This window comes from Lepisma saccharinum, unplaced genomic scaffold, assembly GCF_977018435.1.
Source record: "Lepisma saccharinum unplaced genomic scaffold, izLepSacc3.1 HAP1_SCAFFOLD_555, whole genome shotgun sequence".
In the NCBI taxonomy this organism is placed as follows: domain Eukaryota; kingdom Metazoa; phylum Arthropoda; class Insecta; order Zygentoma; family Lepismatidae; genus Lepisma; species Lepisma saccharinum.
The window spans coordinates 37,525-64,821 of NW_028143233.1; the positions used below are offsets into that span (position 1 = coordinate 37,525).

General features: G+C 40.5%; 1 protein-coding gene across 1 annotated transcript in view; it reads right to left on the reverse strand.

Moving 5' to 3' along the window:
- LOC145983021 (relaxin receptor 2-like) overlaps positions 1-27,297 on the reverse strand; it is a gene marked incomplete at its 5' end in the record, with an annotated part of 151,354 nt that overhangs the window by 25,088 nt on the left and 98,969 nt on the right. Inside the window, one exon of the mRNA XM_083116301.1 lies at positions 701-813. Within this exon, the coding sequence (XP_082972427.1) occupies positions 701-813 (113 nt within the window). The remainder of the gene's footprint in view (positions 1-700; positions 814-27,297) is intronic.

Below are 27,297 nucleotides of genomic sequence, written 5' to 3' on the forward strand. Positions count from 1 at the left end.
TAAGAAGAAAAAAATACCACAAATTATAGTTTTCCTATGTTAGTTGTTTAGCTAAAAGTTACTGTGCATATTCTTTGCCATATTGAACATTATACATGCAGTGTTCAGAAAGTAGGTGAGTTACAGTTACTGGCACTTGAAAAGTAACTGAGTTACTTTCAGTTAATTTTTTGCTGGAAATTTACTTTGAAACAAAAATTACACACAATCAATGATTGTTAATGGTAATAAAGGAAATATATGAAGACTTACATGTGTTTTATGTTTCTGGTACATATGTCTTCATATGTTTACATTATTACAAGAATAATGATTGGACAAGGATTCAGCGGTGATAGAATTTTCATTAATTTTATTTTACTCTCTCTATGTGCATTTACCTTGAGCACTATATTTTATTAAACAATAACTTCTTTCTAGCCCGACTACCACATTCCAAATAAATGCAGCAATCCACCCAAAACACAAATGTTCTCGCTGTAATTACAAATTACGAGTTGCAATAAAGTCTTGGAGTTCTAAATGCAGCATTCTTGTCTTAGGCCATTCCACAAAGAAGACGACACATAGTTCGAAACAGAACTGTAAAGTTGCGCGCGTCCCGTAGCCCTAGCCCAAATCCTGACACCTTAGATCAAAATATATACCTAACATCTTAAATAGTCCAGACTACACACACAAACACATAAGGACAACCTACTTGCTGCTTGAAAAGCTTCGTTGTGAGCGTGTAAAGGACTGGGTTCAAGGCTGAGTTCACTGGAAGAACAAACACTGCTAGCCAAGCGTACAGGTCCTGATGGATCTTCAGCCCTGGTGGAAGAAAGACCAAAGCGACATTAGATGTAAATAATAACTATTCATAAGGGCATGGATATGTATTATTTGAAAGAATTTTCATAATACATAATTTAAGTTCATATTCAAGTGTCTCCTCAATTTAATCAGTGCAGTACGCTCAAGTTAGCGCCTGATATAACAATAACAGTTTCACCAAAGTCTGGCGATTGGATGCAGGAAAAGGGATGCTCTCTTCTTCCTTTTCATTCTTGCTTTACTGACAGTCTATGCGGTAAAGGAATTGTAATTTTGTTTAGAAGGTATTTTGTCATATTAAATTTCATATTTGCAGTCTTTTAGTGTCTGAGAAGTTGAGAGTGACCCCTCGTACCAGTATCGTATTCTCCATGTTATCGCGTTTACCGCCGGAAAACCAACGTTCTTCAAATATTATTATACATTTAGATGCAATATATCGGGTAAATCCTCTTTACATATTATGCGAAATATAAACACAAGATTCTTAACCAGAATTTAAGTAAATTATTTACAGAACTTAAACATTGGTTTTTGTACGACACTGACCGTTCCTCATTTCACCCTTCTGACGACAGGGTTTCCTCTCCGATTGTACGCGTGGAGGGCGAGGGAGCCGAAGGAAAAGTGGGCGTCTTTCGAGGTCAGTTCCACCGCTGCGGGAGGACACTGCTTGCTCCTTCCTGCTTTCTGTACCGGGCTTGGCAGCGGTAGTGTTGCTTCATGAAGGGGAAATTCTCTAGAGGAAGTGAAATCCAGGTCCAATTTTAGGTAAAAAGGGAAATTTTATGAAATATATGGAAAATTTAATTTGTCAGACTTCTGTGTCTGTTTTACTTGAATGCCTTCCTTGATGATTAATTTCTATTATATCTAATTACGTAATGTAGATGGGGTGTATAATAAATACATAAAATAAGTAAGAAATATCGCCGTAAACCAGGTCAAATTTTCAGAATATGCCTGTGCCACATACCACGGTTTACTTGGGCCCACAGCCCAGAGGCTCGTGTGATTCACTAAATCGATAATCTTTTTAAATATGTTACTACTATTCTCTTTAAATACTTATGTATGTCGATAGGCCGTGACTGCCGCGAGGATTATACTCCTTCCATTTCCGGAGTGGATGATTTGACTTGGGAAAGTTTTCAGCAATATACCTGAATATGTCGACTCTTGTGTTCTCTCAGCCTCTAAAGGCGCATCCCCACTATGCCAGCTGCAAGATCGCGCGCAAAAGTCGCACTGCTTTGCCGATATCGATGAACGTCCCCACAGCACTGCAGTGTGGAGACGTTTATCAGTCTGGATTGAGGGCTTATTTTCTAAGAATGATGATTAATAAGGAAGGACTGTGTCTCCAGTTATAAATTAAACACTTGATTAACTTCTTAAAATACCTATTTACAAGCTGTTCGAGAAGGTTCAACTAATCCACACTATCCACTTGCTAGTTACTCTGTTTTCCGAAATAATTTTTTTTGTGAATGCAACAAACTATTGATATTAACAACTATGTGCAGTGTGTCAAGTGCGGAACAAATCGGTTTCATCCATATATTATTCAACTTTATAAATGTTTTAAACACCTGTAAAGAAGAAAGAAAAAAATAGCCAGACATTTTAAAACTTGCCTCACGGCTACTCATTACGATATGTTTCCTTGAATTTATATTTTCAGCCACTGAACAGACTTCTGTGCACAATAAACAAAGTGACACGGATTGAATGAAAAGATAAAGTTACAAAACACGCAAATAACAAGTATCAAAATGTGTTTTAAACAAGTCTAAAAAAACGCTACAACACGTGTTTTAAACGTTCTAAACATTTGTAAAAAACAATGTCGTGTTTTTAAAGGTTTAAAATAAGTTATATGTTGTTATATATTTCTACAATCCTATAATTTGTGACTCCGTCTACTCTACTCCATGATCAAAAGTTGAAGAAACAAGACCTAATCCTTTCTCAATCCCTCTAGACACGCTCGGCGCCACTCGGTGCGTCCCCCACTTCGAGCGTCGGCACGATTTCCTTTGAAAGAAACCGCTAGTCGGGTTGAAATCGGCTTGGCAACTGGCCTGTCGACACAGGTCGACGACACGTACCCACTTGCTCGGCTTTTGCGCGCGGGCCAACTGGGATAGTGGGGACGCGCCTTAATAAATGTATACATGTATACATGTATACATTGGATAGAAGATCAACAATAATCAACATTATAACACTGACTGAGCGTAACATGGATACTTAATAAGGTTTTCGTTCTGAAGAAATTCTGTCTTTATACCTGAAATGTTTTACTGCATTAGATGGTGTAGCTGGACATATCTGTAAGTAGTTTTTTTTTTGTCTACATAAATTAGAGAAGTTTTGGAGGCTTCTGACTTTCTTTAATATCGTAAATATTCTTCAAAAATCACTTCCTTCTGATAATAATATTGTTGAAAGAATACATTACCAGTTCATAATTATTTAAGTTGACTTTATGCATAGATAGGCTAATCGGGAGTGTATCTACAGTGGAATCCGAACTAGGAATCGAACTCGAACGAGATCGGTTCATTGCAAGGCGGCGGCGTTACCACTACGCCATTGAGGAGGCTCAATACAAAGTTATGGTGTGGTGTGTTTTTAACGTCAATTGTAGGTGCAGGATCTCTTTCAGAGTCAACGGAGGGGAGAGGGTCAAAACCACGGGACATTCACCAGGATGAACTGACGTCATCTCTACGTGCCAGAAGAGGATAGGAACAATTTAAGCGAAAGGAAAAGAAAAGGTACGAAAGAAGCGCCAGACTGAAAGGAAGATAAATAGATAAGCGAAAACATGGAGACAAATAAAAGAAGGAAATAAAATGAATAGAAACAAAGAAGCAGACAGAGAGAGAGAGACAGAGAGAGAAACAAGAAAGTAAACGAAAGGGACTAGGAAGAGAAGTATAGACAAAGGAGACAATGTGAGATAGAAAGAAAAAAAAGATAAATTCAGAAGCAAGGCAGAGAAAGATACAGAGAAAGATAAAGAGAGAGGGAGAAACAAAGTGATAAATGAAGATTGAATTGTTGTTTTAAGTCCACTTATGCACAGAAAGGCTAATCGAGACTGGACCTACAGTTTAAAGTGGAATCCGAACCACTATGTGGCTCCACCGGAGAAATAAAGAGAGAAATCAAAGAAAAGTTAACGAAATGGACTAGGAAAAGAAGTATAGAAACGAGCCACAAAGTGAGACGGAAATAAATTTAGTAAGTGAAATATAGAAGCGAGGTAGAGAGGGAAAGCGAAATAGACTGAAAGAGAGAGAGAGAGAGAGCGTGGAAGTCAGAGATAAAGAGAGAGAGGTAGGAAGTGAACGAAGGGAAAAGGAAAATAAGTATAGAAACCATAGAAAGAGAGATAGAGAGAAACAGAAAAAGAGAGAGAGAGAGAGAAAGAAAGATAAGGAAGTGATGGATGGAGAAAGAAAAGAGAGGGAGAGAAAGGGAGAAAGATAAGGAGAGAAGATAAATAACAGAATATATATTGAAACAGAAAGCGGGACTGAAAATATTGAAAAAGAAATGGTAACAATGTAATAGAAGTAAGAACGAAAGTAAACTACAAAAAAACTGAGAAAATAAGAGCGAAAGCTACAAACATAGAAGTTAATAATTAAAAGAAAAGGGAGACATGTGCCCATAAACACAGAAGCGCTGTATCTCAAGCAAAGTCCATATTCATTCTGCAATCTAGAAGCCTTTTCGCGTCACGATATTACATAAAATGTTTGCTCATTTAACAACAAATTGTTGGCTGTTTTCGCTAAGGAACTCCACATCTGAGCATTGAGCTTTAGCTCGTACGGCTAAGCAACAAGATCCAAGTAAAGTAAAACAATATATTTTGGAAACACTTATCTGACACAACGAATATTTCAACCTGTGCGTAAGGTACGTATTTTAGTCTCGATTTGGAAATTGCGTTATGTATATCGCGTGTATGTGCGTGCGTGTGTGTGTGAGAGTGTTAATGTATATGTCATTCTATTCTATTAAAATTTTATTATTTTTCATTTATGTCAAATTAATTCATGTTATGTTATATATTTGATTTCAGTATTATAAATATATGTATTGTAACTTTTAATCACCAGAGTTAGGTGGTAGAGCAGCCCAAGGCTGAATCTCTCTCTGTACTAAATAAAATGACTTTTCAATTAAATTAAATTCAATTCAATCTGACAATCGCGAATTCTAATTTTGCATGCCGTGGGGCTCATTCAATATTAATTAGTAAAGAAGCTCTCACTTGTTAGCTAAACGATTATTTAATCTGGGTATGATTCGCTTAGCTACCTCGCTATGTCACACTAATCAGTCTAGTTGATTGCTTTATAGTTGCCTTCAACGTGTCTTCTGAACGTTGGCCAATAGAGATCTGTATCTTCTCGAGCATGTAATTTATTTCCTGTTATATTATTTATGTGGATTGCAAACTTCTATTGGGCAAAGTATGTCGATAATACTTTAACAATAAACTAGAAAAGATCTATCCAGATTTTTTAAATACTACTTCAACTATAGCCAGCTCCCGTGGCGGAGTGGTTACACATCGCGCTACGAAGCCAGGGATCTCGGGTTCGAATCCCGGCCTGGGCATGGATGTTTGTGAGTGTCCATTCATCAATTTCATCATATTTTCACCAGTGGCGTAGCATGTACATTTCGGGTGGGAACGCCAAGTCCGAAGGAAGGGTCGGCCCTTTCTTGCTTAATAATTTACTTATGGTATTAGTTGCCACAGGTATTGTTTATTTGCCTGAAGTCAGCTGGGTTTTCAGACCCCCGACTATTCCAATACTTGTTGAAGATCTCTACGCTTAGAGGTGACGAAGGAAAGCGTGGGAGGGAGACCGGCAGTCGGTAGGTATGCCTAGGCCCTTCATGGGCTGTTGCGCGACGGATTTTTTTAATGCATGTTTTAGCATAGAAAACCTAACTTTTCTATGGTTTTTAGCTAGAAAATTAGATGCCTCACTATGCCACAAATGTTTTGAACTCTGGTGTTTTATACTTTTTTAATACCTTTCTGCATGACGCAAGTCATTAAAAAACTTACCTGAATCGTAAGTGCCTCTGCACAACAGTAGACGTCATTGTTGTGAATGATCCAACTACTGATTGATTTGGTTTATTTTATTTCGCTTTTCTACCACTTTTGGTTAATTACGAATATGAATATGAGTGATGATATTGATGAAGAGACACTGACAAAGAACACCCGTGCTCACGCCGGGATTCGAACAAGGGACCTCTGTCGTCTTGGCGCTTTGTGCAAAGCAGAGTGGATGATCCAAATATCGTACACATTACAGACGTAACAGTGCCGATTAGTAATTCAGACCACTGTTTATTACATCTTGAGAATGCTGATAAACATTTTAAAATAATTTTGTCCAGAGACCATTCGATGTTAAGAGTTTTCAAATGAATGCTAAACATTTCCATTGACACAATATTAAGTAGTTAGATAATAACGAAAAAATACAATAAAAAAATAATAGTTTTGCGGGTTAAGTGGTAGAGCAACCACAGGCTGAATTTCTGCCACGAGGACTTCACCAACTTACTTGACAAAAACTGTGTTGATCTTTTAGTTTCTAATGCACATCGCTGTTCGTGCGATAAATTATACAATGCAGTGGCCATTAAGAATCAGTATATTTGAGATTCGTAAAGTTACGTCAGTCAATATTGCGTATTGTAGCATCACACAGCACGAGTTGCATGAGCGCGAAGAGCAAAGAACCGGGTAGGAATTCTACCGCTGTCGTCTGCTTCAGAAGGCAGGAAGGGTCACATGAAACAATCACGGTAGACCTCTCTCCGTACCGTACGCTGGCGTACGAGAGAGCATTTACGCGCTTGCTGTAGAAATCTAAGCCTTCCCTCCAGAAAGGCGGCAAGGAATATAGAATCCTGTACGCCGAACCTGCTCGGCGTCCGGCCTGGAAAGGCATTGAGAAGAGATGCTAGAACGAGTGTTGAGAGTGGAGCGTTGCAAGCGGATCGCGAAAAATAGCTATTATAATGCCATGAAGGTCAAACATTTATGAAATTAGTCACGTTTTACTTTATAATCACAGCATTTAAGCATTTTTTGAAATTTTAAATCTGGGAACGCCGGGCGTACGGGCGTACTATAACGCTACGCCACTGATTATCACCCATCCTCATCTTCGCAAATTAGCCAAAAGTGGCACAAAAAGCGAAGTGAAACAAAGCAAATCAATCAATACTTCAACTATGTCCCGCACCGTGGCCGTGCAAATATTTTTGACAGCAGTAACACTAGTAAGTGCTGTTCGGCAACACACACAACGCCATGCAGGGAAATGAGTATTTCAGAGTCTAGGTATCCCATATTTATTGCCTGTGACTGTACACAGATCCATCAGGATAATGTCGAACCAGGAAATTTTGATTAAATTTTTATTAAGAGGTTCTCTCGGGATATTAACCAGGTGATTTCCGAATAGGCTTCCGAGCTTTCGAGAGCTGACGTCACTCTCGAACGTTAACATGTGACACACATGCCTCTCCTTTGCTAGACGATTAGAATAGCCAAGCCTAATAGGCACAATTGAGAATCAGGCTACAATATGGACTTCACACTGTGCTACTGTGCGTACTTCACATTCACGTTTCTTACTTGTTTACTTTGTCTGTAATTATCGTCATCAATTCTTAATTTACCCAGTACTGTGCAGTTTTGCGATGCATACAGTATTCTGAAATAAGCATGTGGCATTTTCGTCTACCAATGAGGCTCGTACCAGAGTACAGCCTGAACGGTGCACGATATGTTGAAAATTCAAGCACTTTAGATTGAAACTTACATATTTCCAACAACTTTCCCCTCTTTCCATTTTTAATGTGCACTAATAACGGAGTTGCCTATGGGACCGGATTTTTTAATCACCCTGTAATTCTAATAATTGGTAATTTAAACATCATATTCATGTGCATTAATTCAATCAATATTGTATTTAATTTCTGTTAGTCTTTTACTTTTGAATATTAGGAATTTGTCTAACAAAATCTGTTATCATGCATTACTTAACCTACTCAACCCTAACGTACGCAACCCAAATCTAACTAACATGACTCCGTGTCCCATTGGCGTCCCATTTATAAACCTTGTACAGTTATTGAGTAATAATAAAAGGCCAGTTTTTTTGAGAAAATGGCTACCAAAGTTTTCTATTTACCACATTCAATTGTATTTTTACCCTGACATAGGCATGCCATATGTCGTGCGAAAGAGACTTTTCCAATACCGCCGGAATCACATCTATCGGTGCCCTGATTGCCGAAATATTGTAATTTGAAGTGAACAAGATGTTGGAAAAAAATGTCAAAATCGCACAGTTTACAACACTGTAATTTTGGAAATACAAAAGACATGGATCTAAAACTTTGCATATTTTCCTATCTCAGGTTGCCCTTCCATTATGTCAAATTTCAAAAGAATCAAAAAATGTAGGACCATTTCATATGGAATGACCCTTACGCATCTTTTTGTTCAAGCCGGTTCGTTTAGATTTCTGTGTGTAGTGTTTAAACTGGTTTCCAAACCACTATGTGCCTCCACCAGGGATCGAACACCGTACCCCTCCATTACAAGGCAACAATGTTAACACTACGCCATAGGGAGTTTTCTTTTTAAAGATAACGGCAAAGTTCCCTGTGCACATTGCACGGTGTCAGTTTTGGAAGCGATATTATCAGCACCACGCTCCGGTCGCCTTTAGTCCCCGGGTTGCCCCCCCCCCCCCCGGACCGGTACTCATTTGTATGAGGCTGGGTGAACCATAGAGCGGCGACAAGGTCAGGAAAGATCTCCCATTATGGGAATCAAACCCGGGTCTCCCGCGTGCCAGTAAGATGTCCTACCGACTAGACTACCAAGCCTCTAGGTCTTTACAAATTAATTATACCGTGCGTTCATTTCGATCTTCAGCCGAGAGATCGGGAGAAGCGTGGCGTGCGGCCCTGACGGAGATGCTGACATTTGCGGCCTGTAATGCCCGCTTATTTTTATGGACATATGAAGACATTTATATAAATATTGCAAGACGAGCACTAACCTGTGTTATAAGAGTACGGTTTTAATTTTAGTAGCTTAGTGGTTGTATGTGCTGATGATTTTGACATGCCCATCTCCTGTGAAACACGGCGTAGAGGTTCGTTTGGAGAACGTTCAAACGCTGCACAAATTTCATCGAGTTTTGCTTCGGTTAGAATCCGTCGTTTTTGCTTAGGTATTTTAAATTTAACGATCCAGTTTCTCGTAATTTAAGGACAAGATGTCTAACCGTATCTCTATGTGGAGGTGAAACGCTTGGGAATTTCTGTACAAATTGCCTACACACGTCTCGACACGAGTCTGTTTTCACGTAAGTGTCATACATAAAAATTCTTTGTTCTAATGTGAACCTTGCGGCTGGCATCCAATCGTCTCACTGACACAACACACATACACACTGCAATAACACAAACAAGTAACGGCAAGTAACCAAGAATATCACTCTTGCGCACAGTACGAAATTAACACGCTCTTGGTTTACATCTGCTCGCCACTATATTCACAGCTCTGTCTTCATCTAGTCTCGAAGGAACAAAAAACTCGAGCTCGTAGATTTCGGATTGCAAGGAAGCTCACGAAAACCATGGACTTTTAACGGTTTCGTCTGCAGCGTAATCTTGATACAGTGTTGCACATTCGAAACCTCCAAACGATCCCCATTGACACTGGTCAAAACTATGATTAATATGTTTTATTATCTGTGGCTCTTAACATCGTTTCTAAACCGTATTTATTTGTGTATATAAGGGCAGAACTTGTATGAATTACAGAAGAACTTTTGCGTGTTATAACACAGGTTAGTGCTCGTTTTGCAATATTTATATAAATGTCTGCATATGTCCATAAAAATAAGCGGGCATTACAGGCAGCAAATGTCGGCATCTCCGTCAACGCCGCCCGCCACGCTTCTCCCGATCTTTCGGCTGAAGATCGAAATGAACGCACGATATTATTAATTACTGATTCACTATATATGTGTATAGCGTAATAAATACTAATTATAGAATATAGACAACCATTACATTAGTTTAATATTATTTCAAACATAATAATGTTAGTCACTACGTAAGAAGCTAAATAGACATGTACATACATAGTGAATCTAAAGTATTTTCGATTGTACAAACATTGTACTCCACATAACAAACTCCTCTTCCCATATAAACGCCAAGATTAGACAGAAAAATTAAATGGATCATCACTGTAAACTCGTACATAAAAACGATTGGATGCATTCACTTGTAGATCTCCTTGCAAAGCGTCTCTCAACATTTTCCCCTACCGAAAATAATTTGACTGAAACGTTTGCCGACTGAATGCTCTCGAAAAGTTTCCCCGTTGAAGAGTTCGAGATGAGGCTTTCGCAAGAGAATACTGTTCCCTGTGTTTCTAAGGTTGAAACTGCAAATTACAAAGTAGAGGATAATCACCTTCACGTTATCAGCACGATCTTGAGTGATGTGTTTTGCGTGTTAACTTACACCATTGTTCTCGTGAATCTAGTTTGTACATAAAGTTATATTATGTACGCATCAAGTAATACTTATAATCTGAGATCCAAAACAAGCCTTACAGCTAGATTTATCAATTGTGGTGATGAACCTGATGAATCACAAAATAAGAATGGTGCTATGAATATGGTGAAGTGCTGCAAAAATCCCGATAAGGAAAGGTTGGTACCTTGTGAAAATTGTGGCCATTGGTATCATTTACAATGTTTGCGTTTGTCCGATAAGCATTGGGAATTATACCAGTTAAATGAAAATTATTTCTGTACAGATTGTGATCCTTCTTATGATCCGTTCAGTATTGAAGCTTTCGTGCAATGGAAAAGAAGTCAAGAAAATGTTCACGAAATTGACATTCGTCCTTCTGTGTTGGCAGAGACGTCAACGGGGCAAAGTAATGTTCCTTTTCAAATGTTTGATCTGCTGGCAGAGTTAAGAAAAATCAGCGAGTCACAACAGATGGAATTTACAAAAATTAGGGAAACTCAAGATTCTATGAGGGAAACTCAACAGCTTGAGTTTACAAAAATGAGGCAAACTCAAGATCCTATGAGGCAAACTCAGGAGTCTCAACAGCTTGAGTTTACAAAAATGAGGCAAACTCAAGAGTCTCATCAGCTTGAGTTTACAAAAATCAGGGAATCTCAACAGGAAATTGAAAATTCACAGCAGCTACTCAAGCTTGACTTCCACGAATTGAGTACATCGTTACGAAAGGAATTAGCTGAAGTTGCCGAGTCCTGCAAATTAGCAACACGTTCATTACATCAGGAAATGGAAAGAGAATGCAAGGACTAACAGAGAAAATCGAGGAAGTCAACACTACTTGTACAGAGAATTCTGATAAACTTGCTGGATTGAATGATCAGATTACAGAATGCCAGAACAATGTTTCAGGGTTGTTTCGGCAAGTTCAAAGACTTGAAGTCGTTGTGAGCAAGGACGAAATAACTAAGCACGTGGAAGCATGTGAGGAAAATATTACTAAGTTAACATCTAATATATCGACTAATGTTGAATCAAGTAATCCTGTACAAGTTTACAGTTCTCATGTGAATAGGAACTGTCAACCTGGTATTCCTGCACGGAACCTAACCTCTCCTAAATCATCTGATTCTTCAGCGTGTGATATTTCTGATGATGAACACAATCGCATTGCTTCACAAAGACACAAACGTTCTAGCAATAATCGAGTGAGAACTAGTAATACTAACAAGTTATGTCAATCAACCCGTTCTTTATATTCTGATGGTTCTGGTCAGGAAATAAAGAGGCAAGTAAACCAAAAGTCAGCAAATCCGCAGAATCATCGATGTGACTATCCTGACAATTGTATGCGTTCGCTTACTGAAGAACCTCGACGGTTGGTAAGATTGAATGAACTTACTGTTCTTCCTAAATATTCTGGAGATCCTGAAAAATCAAGCCCAAGTAAGTTTATTAAAACTTTAACGTCCTACTTAGACTTACTGCAAGTTCCTGACATGCAAAGGCTTGAATGTATTACTAATTGTTTTCAAGGACCTGCAGAAGGTTGGTATAATACTCATGTCGATTCGTTTACATCGTACAAACAGTTTGTTGACGAATTTCTGAATCACTACACGTCTTATTCGTTAACTCAGGCTCAATTATCTGAACTAAGAAGTCGTAAATATGATCCTAAATCGTCGAGTAGTATGGAAGTTTTTGCTATTCGTACGCATTCAGCATATTATAATTTAGTTGATAATCCGAATGATGCAGAAGTTATTGATATTTTAATCAATCAGTTGCCCACATCTATTGCACAAACAATATTAGCTGCTAGATTAGTTAAAATGGATGATGTAATTGCTTTACTAAAGAGGTTGAATTTAGTGGATTCAAGATCAAACAACAGTTTTAATGTTCATGATAATGTACGTGAAAAAAATTTCCGACATGATGGGAATAATTCTAAAAGTTTTACCGACAATAATAGTGCAAGGGCAAAACTGAGAATTCAAAGTGTTGCTAAAAGTTCATCGTTTGTGAATGATGATGAACCTAATGGAAATCAAGGTTCAAGACGTAACGTAAGACCTAATGATAGTGTTCATTTTGTTTCTTCTATCGATGAAAATAAAAGAATTAAGATTCCACATACAGATGTTGTTGCTGAAAACCAACAATCAAACTCCAGCCAGAAGACAATGATATTTAGTAGAAATAACAATTTTGGGAAACGTAACCTAACTAACAGACCATATAATCGTTACAGACGTAATAGTGCAGGAACTCAAAATTTCCGGCAAAATAGAAGTCCACAAAACTCACGATACATCAACAATAATGGTAGATTTATGAGCAACAGTTTCAATGCCAGAAACGAGCAAGAACAACAGCAATTTACACTGCGTCCTAACTCTCAGTTCTCTAACATTAATTTCCAATCATTCCAACCATGCAGTGTATGTGCCAATTGCGGATATTCGTCTTCTCAGTTGTCAACGGGAAACAGTTGCAATGCAACTGCAGTGGCAAATACTCCATTAAATGAAAATGCTCCATCTTTCGATCCAAGAGAAACTTCTTGTAAACCGTTCATTTCTTCTGTCCATGAACCAACATTAAACGAACGTCGCGGGTGAACGTGGACCAGTTTGATCGCACTAACATAATGGAGGGTCCGTCTAAATCATATCGTAGTGATAATATAGGCACAACTTGTCAGTATGCTGTATTAAGTAATTCCGTTTTATCTGAAGTTGATCATTGTTATCCACTTTCAATATTTTTTCAATTAGATTGGTACGAAGATGAACCTACTTGGATTTTAAATGATACTGGTATACCTACTCCTATTACTGATCAACCTTTGATCACAGGAACAGTTTGCGGTATTACCATACAGTGTGTCATCGACAGTGGACGCCAGTGTAATTTAGTTAGTTATGAATTATGGTGCAGTATAAAATCAATTATTCCGAGTACCAAACTGGATACAGTGGATCAACTTAAGTTATTGCCGTTTGCAGGACATCAGAATTTTCGTGTTGCTGGTCGGAAGATTATAAGTATTTCAATTAACTCGGAAGTTTTTTCTTTGGAGATGTTTGTATTGAAGCAACTGCATGCAGAATTAATTCTCGAAATACCATTTTTAAGGCAATACAAAGCTGTACTCGATTTTAGAAGAAACGAAATTAGTTTGATGGCGTCTACTGGTTCCGAATTGGTTCAGCCATTTAACTCTAGCAAAATCACAACTGATAGGGATTGCTGCCAGATTCAGGAAGTTACTATAGTCAAAGAAGCAGTACATTTACTTGTCGTTTCTCTAGATCAGATCACAACGAAGGTGCGGTCGTGTGAATCACTCAACACGGAGCAGCAGTCTCAGCTTGAGAATCTAATAATAGAATATCATAGGTTGTTTTCTGATCGAGCCCATTCTGCATTCGTAGAACCTTATCAAATTGAACTAGACACAAAGGAACCAATCAAGGCACCTATATATCCGGTACAGTTCGCCAAAAGAGCGGCGTTAGAAAGGGAACTAGAGAAATGGAAGGCCTGGGGAATAATTAAAGAGATGTCTTCGCCTTATTTAAACCCAGTACATATCGTCCCAAAATCTAATGGTGAGTGGCGTCCAGTGGTGGATTTTCGTCGCCTAAACCAACATGTAATTTCACCACTTAACCATGTTGAACCTGTAAACGAGCTACTTCAACGTTTTAAGGGTGCAAGATATTTTTCTTCGATTGATCTCTCCTGTGGATATTTTCAAATACCACTTACGCCCGACTCATAAGGGTACACAGCTTTTTCGTATCGAGGACGACAGCATGTGTTTTGTTACTTGCCATTTGGTATAAAATCAGCTGTTTCTGTTTTTGTTGAGAGAATGAATAAGGTGTTTGGACCAGAGACTCATTCATTTCTGATGATATATGTGGATGACATTTTAATATTTAGCCCAACAATAGAGAAACATTTTGAACATCTTGATTATGTTCTACAGACATTGCAGAAGACGATCATGTCCATAAAATTTGCCAAATGCAAATTTTTCCAAACTGAAATTAAGTTTTTGGGTCATGTGGTGTCTGGTTCCGAGATTAAGGTCGATCATGATAAGCACTCAGCTATTCTACAGTTTCCTGTTCCTCAAAACAAGAAGTCACTTCGCAAATTTTTAGGACTGGCAAATTGGAGGAATCGTTTTATACAGGGATTTTCAGATATCGCTAGTCCATTATATCATGTTTTACGCAAGAATGTGCCTTTTTATTGGACACCTCAGTGTCAAGAAGCTTTCTTGTTACTAAAGAATGCTCCAATTTCAGCACCAGCATTGAGTCAACCCGACTTTGAGTTGAGGTTTTGTGTTTCTGTTGATGCAAGCCAGAAAGGATTGGGTTGTGTACTTTGGCAAGTTGATAATGGTGAAATTCGTGTAATATAATACGGCAGTCGTGCTCTTAGAGGAGCAAAGATTACATATAGTACACACGAATTGGAATGTTTAGCTATATTATTTGTTCTGGAGAAATTTGCTATATATCTTAAAGGAACTGATTTCAACTTATATTCGGATCATAAGTCGTTGTCTTGGCTTAAAACTGCATAATCACTTAATTCTTGTCTTACGAGATGGTCTCTCAAACTGCAGTGTTTTGATTTCACGTACCTTTGGTATTGGACAAAATGCATGATTTAAATGGACATTTTGGTTATCAGAAGGTTTTATCAGCTTGAAGAAGGGCATATTTTTGGCCGTACATGAGGAAATCTATTAGAAATTACCTGAAATATTTCTTAGAATGTGCACGAGTAGTGGTATCAGCCCGGTTGACAAATTTCAAGTGAGCCACAGTGTTGCCAACCCACCCCAAGAAAATTTCGCCATGTGATATTTTACAGGCGAAGCTAACCTACAAATAGGAGTTGGCAACACTGACTAGTCGCTTCACAAACCTTTTGTTTTTTAAACATTTTGCTATATGATATTTCACAGGCGAGGCTAACCTACAAATAGGAGTTGACAGCGTAGCCTTCTAAGATGATAAGTATGCAGTAAGATGAAAAAGAGTAGGTGACGCTAACTGGTAATAGTGGTGGTGGTGGTGCAGTGTTAATGCCCCCTCCTTCTTCCCCCCTCTTCTTCTCCTCTGTATTTTCTAGCATACCGATCTATTGCACGCTAACCAAACCTCTTAAGCAATATTGGGAGGCAGACTCTTGTAACGCCACGGGTCCTCCACATATATGTATGTATGTATGTAATGCGATTTGGGGGGAAGAGGGGGCCAAATTTTGAACTTACGGCTGGCAATGTTTCTATAACATGTTTTTTTGTTCGAAACAAATTCATAGATATTGTTAATAAATATTAATATTTTGCTATTAATTGTAAATATATACTTATTGTATTGTAGCAATTAGTTTTTTTGTATCGAAAAGCGACTGTGCTCTCTCTGTTATCGTATTTTGAAAATTATTTTTCTGTGGACATCTAGAAACTACAATTTCGTTCCCCCTGCGTGCTAACAATGTTGACAGAATGACAGATTGAACAATAGGTAGGCCTTGGACGGCGGAAGTTTACTTCCTGGGGATTTTCAGTAGCTGAACGATAGGTAGGCCTTGGACGGCGAAAGTTACTTCATGGTTTTTCAGTAGCTGAACAATAAATATGGAATTCCTCACTGGAGTATACAATTTGTTTTGTTCATGTTTCAATACAGACGATGCTATGTGGTTACAGCATTATTATTTTTTTTTACATCAGCCTTGGCAACTGTTGACCTCATTAAAACGGATAAAACTGAAAGCTCTAGTGTGGAAAAGTTCTGTTTCATTTTGAACGTCGGTGAAGAACATTTCAGCAAGATTTCCAAAAGTGAGTAACTTTGTTTCTTAGCTTGCATGGGTTGACTTTGAGTTATAAATATGGCGTTGGTTTTGTGAGTCAATTCTGAAAAACCTAACAGACGTAAGGGATTGTGGATGGAAGGTAACTTCCTGAAAAACCAAACTGCCCGTATGTATTGTGGAAGAAAATATACTCACAAAACATACAAAAAGATGGAATATAGAAGGTGTTTCATGTCTCAATCTGCTTTATATATATATATTTGGAGCATACTGAAAAAGCAATATACAACTAGTTTTAAGAATTTGTGAGCAATATGTTATTCGTGAATTCTTAAAAAAACTAGTTGTATATTGCTTTTTCAGTATGTGGGTAGCTGGAATATTTTTCTCTTCTGTGTGCCGTTGTTGGTAGGAAATATGTGTGCCGGGCATATTTCAAAAATAATAATAAGAGGTCGAAAAAACGTGTTAAATTGTTAGAGGAAGGCAAGAAAATGGAGGGGTATAATCGAAGAGTTGCGTGTGTTTGATATCTAGTGGAAGTACATAGTGATTCGAATCTTATTATTTAAAATATTTAGTTTTTTTATGCACGCTTATTGATATTAAACTTAAAATTAAATAAAATCCTCTAATTAATAGCAACTATATCCAATTATGCTTTTGGTCACAGCTAGCATTCGCAAAAATGGCTTGAGATTTTGTTTTTGCTACGGTCGACTCGCAATGACTGTGCCAAATATGAACAGGCTATATAGATTGAGAGAGAGAGATGGATAGAAAAGTTAATTAAAATTTAATTTCATGATTGCAACACGGAACTTAAATATACATACATATAAATTAAATGTTTGGTGCTGATCACATCACACATTGCCAACTATGTATTGGACTTCCCATATGCACAGATATGAATTTTTTTGGTGTTGTAGTGCAAATATGTTGTCTGGCTCTGGACCTGGACCTACAGTCTAAAATATTATGGTATTATTCCTGCAATTATTTGCAATCTTCGAGCCTAGCTTCTCATCTATATTTAAATTTATACATGTGCGCATGCGCGCAGGGGTGAATTTTATTTTTTGTTCGGGTGGGTTATAAGGTGAGTGAATATGTAGGAAAAACAATAGTATACACATAAACCAAAGTCACATGGTTCTAGGTCCCATAGGAGCCAAGAAAATCAATGTCTTGGAAAACGTCTTAAGACAAAAATCTTAAGACGTTTCCCAAGACATTGATTTTTTTTGCTCTTAATTGAGCTAGGATGATGATTTTGGGTTTGTTGGATAGGATTCGACGAGAACTATTCGACTAGCAAATAAAATCGATTCTACCCCCTCAAGTTTCGGAAATACAGACAATTTTTTATTTTTTGAGAAACTTGATTTGCTGGCTTAGTTTTTACCCTAATTCGAAAATTTTGATAGCATTCGATAAAAAATTAGAAGTACTCTACAACCTATTGGAGGGATGATGATTAGTGCTTGCTGTTTTCGAGTTATTTTGGATTAAAATTTCAAGATGTAATTTCTAAGATGTCTTGTAATTCATAAACTATGGGTTGTAGAAAAACGATTCTTGCTCTATCTGCTATTACTCGACGAGTACTATAAACATAAATAATGCTTATGGTTTGATTTTAAAAAAATGGCGACCGGAAATAATTCTGTTTTCTGAAATTATGATTTATACTTCATACACCAAGAGGACTGAGGGTTAGAAAAAGAGATTGTTTGGTAGAAAAAACTTAAATAGAATTATGTAAACATAATATTTTTGTGTTTTCTATACACAAACATAATTTCTTTAATTTATTTACAGGATTGATTAAGGAGCTAGAATAGCATATACATAAATAACACACACAAAACCAGCACCATCGTGAATTAGCCTTCCAAGGTTTTTTTTTTATTGCAAAAGTATTTATTTTGTGACACTCCACTAAATAACTAAATAAAAATAACACACCCCACAAATATCCCACTTTAAACTGTAGGTCCAGTCCCGATTAGCCTATCTGTGCATAAAGTGGACTTAAAACACCAAATCAAAACCAAAACAAAAATAAATATTTTCAACAAGATGCAATCTGTGAAAATTTGCCCTATGTGTGAAACTGGTGTTTCAAGTAAAAATTTCAAAAGACACTGCCATACCTGTGTACCTGGTAAGCATGTAACCGCTACAGAACCATGTCCCAGGTGCGGTAAACATATTACTATTTGTAATCTGAAAAGGCATATAACAACATGCAAAGTCGTCGGAGCACCTGTCCCACAACCGTCGACCAGCTCGACCAAGAGGAAAGCGAAAGCCGACTCGCCACCATTCGCCAAACGTGTCAAGCCTGTGGCGAAACGAACCAGTCTGCTTTCGAGCATTTGTTAGAGGACTTTGTCCTCACTTCGGAGGGCTCGTGTGACGTGCGTAGCTTTTTGAAGAACGAGCAAGCCAAAATTATTTTCATCCTCAGCGATGCGCTTGCAACGCACTCCACCAAATTCTACGCATCGCTATGTTGCCAATACAAGAAGCCGTCTGCTGAAATTTATAGCTTCTACCACAATACCAAGGCGAAGACGCTGCATCTGGCGGATGTCGACAACCTAAAGGTCATCTACAACGAGTTTGCCGAGGAGCTGGTGGCCAAGCAGGAGGAACATCAAGCTATGGGCTCAGGAGGTTTGCTGTGTGGTGAACCTCACGAACTGTGTATCAAACTTAACAAGTTTGTGCCTCTCTCCGCGTCCAGCTACGTTCTCTTACCACGTACCATTGCGGCAAAAAAGGCTGTCCTGAATATTCAGAACAGTGATGCCAAGTGCTTTCTCTGGTCGGTGCTTGCAGCGTTGCACCCTGTCCACTGGAAAAAACAACCGCGTCGTGTTGCCCACTACAAGCAGTACGAGCCAGAGCTGGAAGATGCGATGTTTGGAATCGACAACCCGGTGGAGGTCTCGGATATTCGCAAGTTCGAGGCCCGTACACACAACCCGCAGTTGGCTATCAATGTTTATGGCTTCATGGAGATGAAAAACAAAGTATACCCTATTCGGGTAAGCGATGTAGACAACAATGATGCTCGCGAAATCCATCTCCTACTCATCAAGAATGAAACTCACCATCACTACACCCTCATCCGTTCCCTCTCTAGACTTGTTTCGAGCCAACAGAGCAGTGATAGTCACCACGTCGAGGTGTGTCGCAGGTGCTTGTCAATGTTTGACGGACGGGATCAATGCAGTTACCAACATGTTCGAGGCTCCAACATCGCTGCCGAGAAGCTCGCTCGCCACAAGCTCTACTGCAGTAACAACGAGATAGGGGTTGCAGTCTTGACCAAACCTGGTACTGTAGAAACATTTCACATGCACAATGCCATGGTAGAGCCCCCTGCTATCATTTTCACCGATTTCGAGGCCTTCCTCAAACCTATGTCCAGTCCACATGCGATCCCAATCCCAAAGTTTCCTCTACTACCCCTTACCAACTCCACGAGGCCTCGAGTTTTGCTTATGTTGTGGTGTGGCGAGACCGACATGTTTACCCCGAGCCCTATGTGTATCGCGGTCCCGACGCAGTCAAACACTTTCTAGAGAGGATGGTTGTGGAAGCCAACAAGATAGAGAAGTTCCTGTTGACCCCTAAATTTATGAAATCGCTGTCTCGTGACGACAAAATTAATCATACGAAGGCTACTACCTGTCCTGTGTGCACCTGCAAGATTAGCACCAACAACCGTATAGTTCAACATCACGGTCACTTCAAAGGCAAATACATTGGTCCTTGGTGCAACCGGTGTAATTTGTTGGCCCGGGACCCGCGCTTCATCCCTGTGTTTTTCCACAATGGCTCGGGGTACGACTTCCACCATCTGGTGCTACATCTTGGGTACGACGACATGCAACTCAACGTCCTGGCGCAGAACGAGGAGCGTTATATTAGCTTGAACAAGTGGGTGCGAATAACAGAATCAGGCTCTCGCATCGAACTTCGTTTCCTCGACTCCCTAAGATTCCTCCCGGCCAGCCTCGATGCCCTGGCGAAAAAGCTCAGCGACGAACAAATGCTCATCACCTCTGCCATCTTTCCGAACTTGGACGCCGGACTTTTTAGGCGTAAGGGGGTCTACCCCTACGAATACATCACCGACTCTACCAAGTTTGCGGAGAAGTCGCTGCCTCCTCGAGCAAAGTTCTACAGCAAGCTGCGAGGCTCAGGCATCTCTGAGGACGACTACAACCATGCTCAGTCCATGTGGCGCGAGCTGGATTGCCAAAATCTTGGGGACTACCACGATGCCTACCTAAAACTCGATGTGACGCTCCTCGCTGATGTGATCCAGGCGTTTCGTGCAACTGCGAAGACCATCTACAAGCTGGACCCTGCATACTTCTACAGTCTTCCTGGACTGGCGTGGTCGGCCATGCTCCTTGTTACAAAAGTCAGGCTTGAGCTTCTTTCGGACGTGGACATGATGCTGTTTGTAGAACGTGCCGTCCGGGGTGGAATGGTCCAGGTGTCGCAGCGACACTCGCAAGCCAACAATCATCACATGGCCACCGGTTACGACCCCTCCCAACCGTCCAGCTACATCATGTACACAGACGTCAACAACCTCTACGGACACTCCATGATTTTGTCACTCCCCTCCAGAGGGTTCATGTGGGCTGATCTCTCCAAATTTGACGTTGAAGGTTTCAGAGATGTGGAATACGGTTTTTTTGCCGAGGTGGACCTTGAGTTCTCCGAGAAGCTGCAGGATTTTTTCTGCGACCTTCCGCCAGCCCCGGAATTCAAATGCCCGCCTGGCTCGAACCAACCAAAGCTCGTCATGGACTTCAAGCCGAAAGAGCGTTATGTTCTGCAGTACCGAAACCTCCGGTGGTTGATGAAGCAAAGGGTTACCGTCCGCACAGTACATCGAGTTCTTATGTTCGAGCATTCTCAATCGTTGATGCCATACATCGAGCTCAACACCCAAAACCGCACAGTCGCTACTTCTGATTTAGATCGCGATTTCTTCAAGTTAATGAACAATGCAGTGTTTGGAAAAACCATGGAGAATGTGCGAAATCGTGTGGATGTGAGGCTAATATCAAACAAAGCACAATGTCGCAAGCTTGTAGCAAGCCCGTTATTCAAGTCACGTACTATTTACAATGAGCAGCTTGCTCTGGTGCATATGAGGAAGAGCGAGGTGATGCTCAACAAGTCAATCTATGTTGGTGCCTCAGTATTAGACCTGAGCAAGCTGCACAGTTTTTAAATATATTATAAGATACCACGCCAGCACTATAACGACAATATCAGCCTACTCTACACAGACACAAATAGTTTGGTGTACCATGTTCGCACGGACGACGCATATAGGGATATAGCCACGGTACCAACTTTTGTGAACCTTTTTGACACGTCAGGCTATTCCCAGCCGAACCGATACAAAATCCTGACTCGCAACAAGGAGGTGCCTGGCAAACTCAAAGACGAGAAGGACGGAGATGTAATTCTTGAGTTTGCCGGTCTTCGCGCCAAAGCCTATGCTATTCGGTTGAGGGTTCCATCACAAAAAACGCTAAGGGTGTGGGCAGGCAGGTCGTCCAAGAGCACCTCAAGTTCGAGGATTACGTCGAAACTCTTCAAACTGGGACGCCAATTCTAGGAGTGGAGCAGCGCATCCAGAGTGTCGACCATGTGTTGACAACCAACAAGGTGAGAAAGGTTGCCCTAGACGTACGCGACGACAAGAGGTGTGTTCTGAAATGTAGGATTCACACGCTCCCGTGGGGAGTATCGTCTGAAAACTAGTAAGACATGCCTCAAATGTAGTAGTATGAAGTAGTAGATAGTATGTATGAAAAAAAAAAAACAACTCATGTAACAGAAGTTCCAATTTAATATAGCCAAGATACTAGAACAATAGTGTTTATCTTCAAATGCAAACAGGTGGAGGTTTGGGATTTTTTAACGGAACCAACTCCCTGCCGTGCCCTACGGGGCGAAAAGGGGCAAACGCAGGGCCAAAAGAGGAAGTTTCTTTTGAGCGCTCAAGTGTGATTATTTCTAAAATGCATGAAAATTAAATTTTATTATTTTTTTTCCAGATTATTCTCAAAAAATCTTCTCCACTAATCTAAGAAGATGTTCCATGAAGTAAGCTCAATTATCAATTTCCACTCTTTGCAGTACATCCTGGACACTGCGTTGCAGCTTAACAAAAAGTCTAATGTTTGAACCTACGGTCAGTGTAATTTTTATAGGATTATCCAATATTTTTCTTGAATCTAAAACTGTTCAGTCACTCTTTCATTCTTGACATCATACACAAAAGTTTTCTCTGCAATAAGGATGACGCTGCACAGGGTGTTGGCGGGCAAGGCATCGTGGAACTCACAGACAATCTTGATGTTGGTGCGATCGTTAACAACCACCTGCTTTCTCTTCGATGTGTTAATGACGAACATGGGTCTGCGAGCTATGAACTTCTTGGGGTTGTAGTACACGTCCACATTGCCGGAGGTTACTCTCTTGTAAGCTGTGTATGCCTCGCACAGTTTCAGGTAGTCATTGTTTGCAATGTTCAGGTTGTAGTTCTCACGCGGGAATATCTCGTTCCTGCCATTTTTGAGGTAGATGATCTTGATCTTGCAATTGTCGAACTGGCTCGAATCTTTTTCTTGGTTGTTGTCCTCCCCTGTCTGGAAGAGCACGACCACAAACTCTGGCATATCGTACCGGATGCTGTTAAACTGTGTGGTCACGTCAAATTCAAAATGGTTGCCGGAAGCAGGTTTCTGCACGCACTGGTAACCGTAAAATTGGCTTCAAAATGTCTGCTTTGTACTTGAGAGCGTAGTTAGTTTCGTATTCCACTACGGGCATGCGCAGCTCCATGGACTGGATGATGCACTTGGCAGGATCAGGTAGTGTGTTGGGAAGTCCTGAACCGTCTGCACTCAAGGTGCTGTAACGCATCAGCGCATTGTTGTCGTTGGCGCTTCTGCGAAAAGTGACGCGCAAACCACCGTTCCACATAATCTCTGTGTAGTCGGAGAAGAAGCCAGGAAGCAGGCGCATGGGAAACAGTACTGTGTGACTTTGAGTTTTGATTTTTGTACCTGCTTCGAATCCCCTGCCTGGTAGTATGCTGCATCGGTCTTGGAGAGTTTCAGTGTTCCCACAACTGTAGAGGTAATCCCGGGGTAGTCAACCCTATCGATAACGGTGCCATGCTTTCTAACTTCCACCTGCGAGAATAGGTACGGCACAAAATTATCTACAAGTCTTAAATTTGCATTGGCAAGAAACGCTTCGCCGTTGTCTCTCTTCACAACATCAAACTTGATATACAAATCAGCTCTGTGAGGGTGAATGAATCCATCTCCGATGTAAACGTCGTACTCTATCTCTGGATTCGCTTCATTGAGGTTGGCAAACGTGCGACGATTGGGAGGGAAGGACTGCAACTCGTAACTTTCGATTTGCTTCATAATGGTTATTTATTATATGTTATCTCCACGAGGGCAGTGGTTGTGGCTCCTGCAAAATTAACCACCTCTTCCTTCTCGTTGGTAATTGCCATTTCTATGTTGTCTATGCGATTACGAGATACAGGAAAGTATATCGGTGGGGAGGGTGTGTAGATAATTGGCTCCATGAACTCAGTTTGGTGTGAATGTAGCGATAATACCTGTCTGCTTGTGACTCCCTGGGATGCCGTCCGAGGATTTGGTGATCATACCTTCTGACACATTGCAATGTATGTTCAGAGTCTCGATGGCTAGAAATTTAGGAATGTTTGCACCGATGTGCTTGATGCCAGGTTCGAGCTTTGTATTGTTCTCGAATCCCAAAAGCTCTCCGATGGTACCCAGGTCTACGGTTTCCGTGGCAGACACCAGTTTCACCCTGTGAGTTACAGAATTTTGCGACAGCAGCACACTTCTTGGCAATTGAGCCTGCAAGGTAGACAGATTGTACTGGCCAGGAGTGATGCTGATTTTTTCGCTGCCAATTTTGATGGTATTGTTGTGTACCGTCACATTAGGTATCAGGTACATGCTGTAGAATGAACGAACAGCAATATATTTACGATAGATGATATCGTCACGCAATGCGAGTTTCAGAAACGAAGTCTCGCTTGTGAGATGGAATACTCCCATAGTGCTTTAGGTGCCACAATGCTTTCTGGAAATCCTCGATTGTTGGGTTATTTAATTGCGAGAGGAAGACAAGCATGGAAACGCAGAGATGGCCACAGTTCACATCGCTGAAACCCTGAATGCGTTCGTCATTGTAGTAGAGGTTGACGACACTGAGATACTTTACCAACCCAGCAGGTGATGTGCCTCCGAATGAATCAAAAACAAATGCTTTGTTGTTGTTGGTTTTAAGGTAGCATATCCAATGTGTACCTGGATTTTCGTAACTGTCTAGGTTAACCACACCACACTCTTCTTTCTTCACAACAGAGGGTAGAGAATCAGACATAAAAACGCCTCTGAAGTGCTTGATCCCCAACGGATCGATCAAAGATTCAATATCGAGGTTGGACAGGGGCTCTTCTTTTTTTTTAACTTTTTCAAAGCTTCGAGGTTGTTTTTTCGCTTTTTGGTCACACCTTTCTCCTTCTTCTCCATAGCCAGGTTGTGGCGTTTTTGCTCTTCCAGCTCGGCTTTGTTCTTTTTTGCATCGATGACGGTCTTGGCAATGGCGGCACTGCCTCCTGCCAAGCTGCCTACAGCACCCAAAGCTGCCAAGATAGCCGGGATGCTGAATATGAAACCTCCAGTCTTCTGCTGCTTTCGCGAACCTTGTAACCTCCTCAACTGAGGAATGCTAACCAGCAATTTCATTCCATGACCTTTTGCCAAGCAGGAATGTTTCTTCTCGCGCTGCTTTTTGGTGAGCAATCCATCAAGAGCTCCGAAAGACTTGAGGTTTGCGTAGGGTATTTGGTAAACGACACTTTTGGGCTTCATGGTGATAGTATGTTATTTATATATCGTGAAAGGGTAAGGCTTTTCCCCCTAATGCAATGAAGTGATGATAGGTTGGTTATACAAGTTACTTTTTTTCACAAGGGTTATTTAGTTACAATCCCCACCCTAATTTTTGTTTTGTGTTCATGGCGATGGTCGTACCCAATGCGGCAACCAGTTCACCTAGCGAGGCATCTCTGCTGACGAGTCTCCCGAAAGCTGCATGCTCCAACTTCCTGTCGGTATCATGACGTGCGTTGAGATCTGTGTGTGTGTTGTAAGCAATGTCGTGGTCCTTGCATGCTGCGTCCTGGGGATTCACACCCTTGTCTCCTCTTTCAAGTCGCTGTTCGAGTTTCGTACCCGGACCGCAGTACTGGTAACCTGGCAGGTGCATCTCGAAGGGTAACGTGTTGATAATATCGTTCATGAGACCACGACCCTCGGCTACATTCCAGAATTTGGGAGGCAGGGTGTTGATGATTTTGATAAGATAACCTATACCTTTGTTGTCGTTGACAATGAAGTTGGCAAGCTTGGTGCTAACCATGTCCATGATGCTCACCTTCTCGTTGTGGAAGTTGCGATTGCCTGCATTTTCTTCACCTGCGATAACCAGCAATCGATCTACAAGCTTCCTTACGTCGTCTACCCAAACAAACTCTTTAGGTAGGGTATTGTAGAGTTTGACACCGCTGCAAGTCTTGAGCTGGGTCCATATTGGCTTGATGAGGTTCCTGTACTTTTCTCCACTGCTAGATTTCACGCGATTCTGTGTTGAATCGTTGTTTTGGTACAGGGCGTCCGTCATGATCAAAATTTCTGTGTAACTTTGGTAAGCCTCGTCTGTATAATCTTTAGGTTTGCTTCTTAGTGACGAGCTCCCACAGTCCCACGGTGCCAGGATACCTAGTCCAGCTGTTCTTCTCGCCCAAATTAACTTTTACATCGTCACCCTCGAACGTGACTTTCGATTTTCCAATTTTCCAAACCACACCCTCGTTGGGTTCCATGGTTGGGTATAATCCGAATACCTCGTCTTTTTCGAATTTCCCTGTGCTTAGGTAATCCCTCGCCAACGGACCCAGCTCGACTAGCTTGTCCGAAGAGGTATTGCCTAGGGCCTGACGTCTCGGAGCCGGAGCAAGTTCGAACGGAGTAGTGTGAATGCTGGATATCGTTGTGGGTATGGTATAATTTTGAGCGGTGAGTGGCACAAGCTCGATGATTACCTCTTTGTTTTCCTCGGTGACATCTTTGATTTCTTTACCGAGTCCACTGATGGCATCGATGATAGGTTGGTCCTGACGCTTTTTCTCTTCGTAAATTCCACGATTCTCGGATTTCCAACCCTTAAACCGTTTTACCAGGTAGCTACGCAGCTTCAGGTTGTCGTCTGCAAGTTTGCGTTTCATTTTTTTTTGTATGTAGTTATTTATAATAGGTTAAGACGTTTCTTGTAACGTTGCAACGTTTAGAAAATTATTAACTTTGATTCTGTATTTTCCGTTATTGGGTTTCCTCGTCATGTCTATTGTGACAAATCCGAAATCATCTTGGTTCCAGCATGAAGAGCAAAATTTGGAAAACTGATTGTAGTTTATGTCCCCACCTACATAATCATCGTAAGCATGTTTTAAATTGGTGTAGTCTTGACGAAACAAACAAATGAAATTAGCATTGTCTCGGAGTAGCTGCTTGGGGATTTTGGAAAATGTCTGAGCAAGATAGAAGCAGTCCATGCCTCTGTGCCGACCCTGAGTAAAAAAATTTGCGAATTTCGTTCTGGTTCTCCAGGATCACATCGTCAAAAACCACCACCGAATTTTCGAGACAGCAGTCTAGTGGTATCACTTCAGAAGCAAATATAGCTATGCCTAGTCCCTCGTACAGTTTCGACAGCTGGCGATACTTCGGTTGCTCCAAACTTTTGGAGAAAACATACAGGTGCCTGTTCTTCCAGTTTAACCAGTTGGGTGCAAGAAGAAAATTATCAATAAGTAACGTTTTT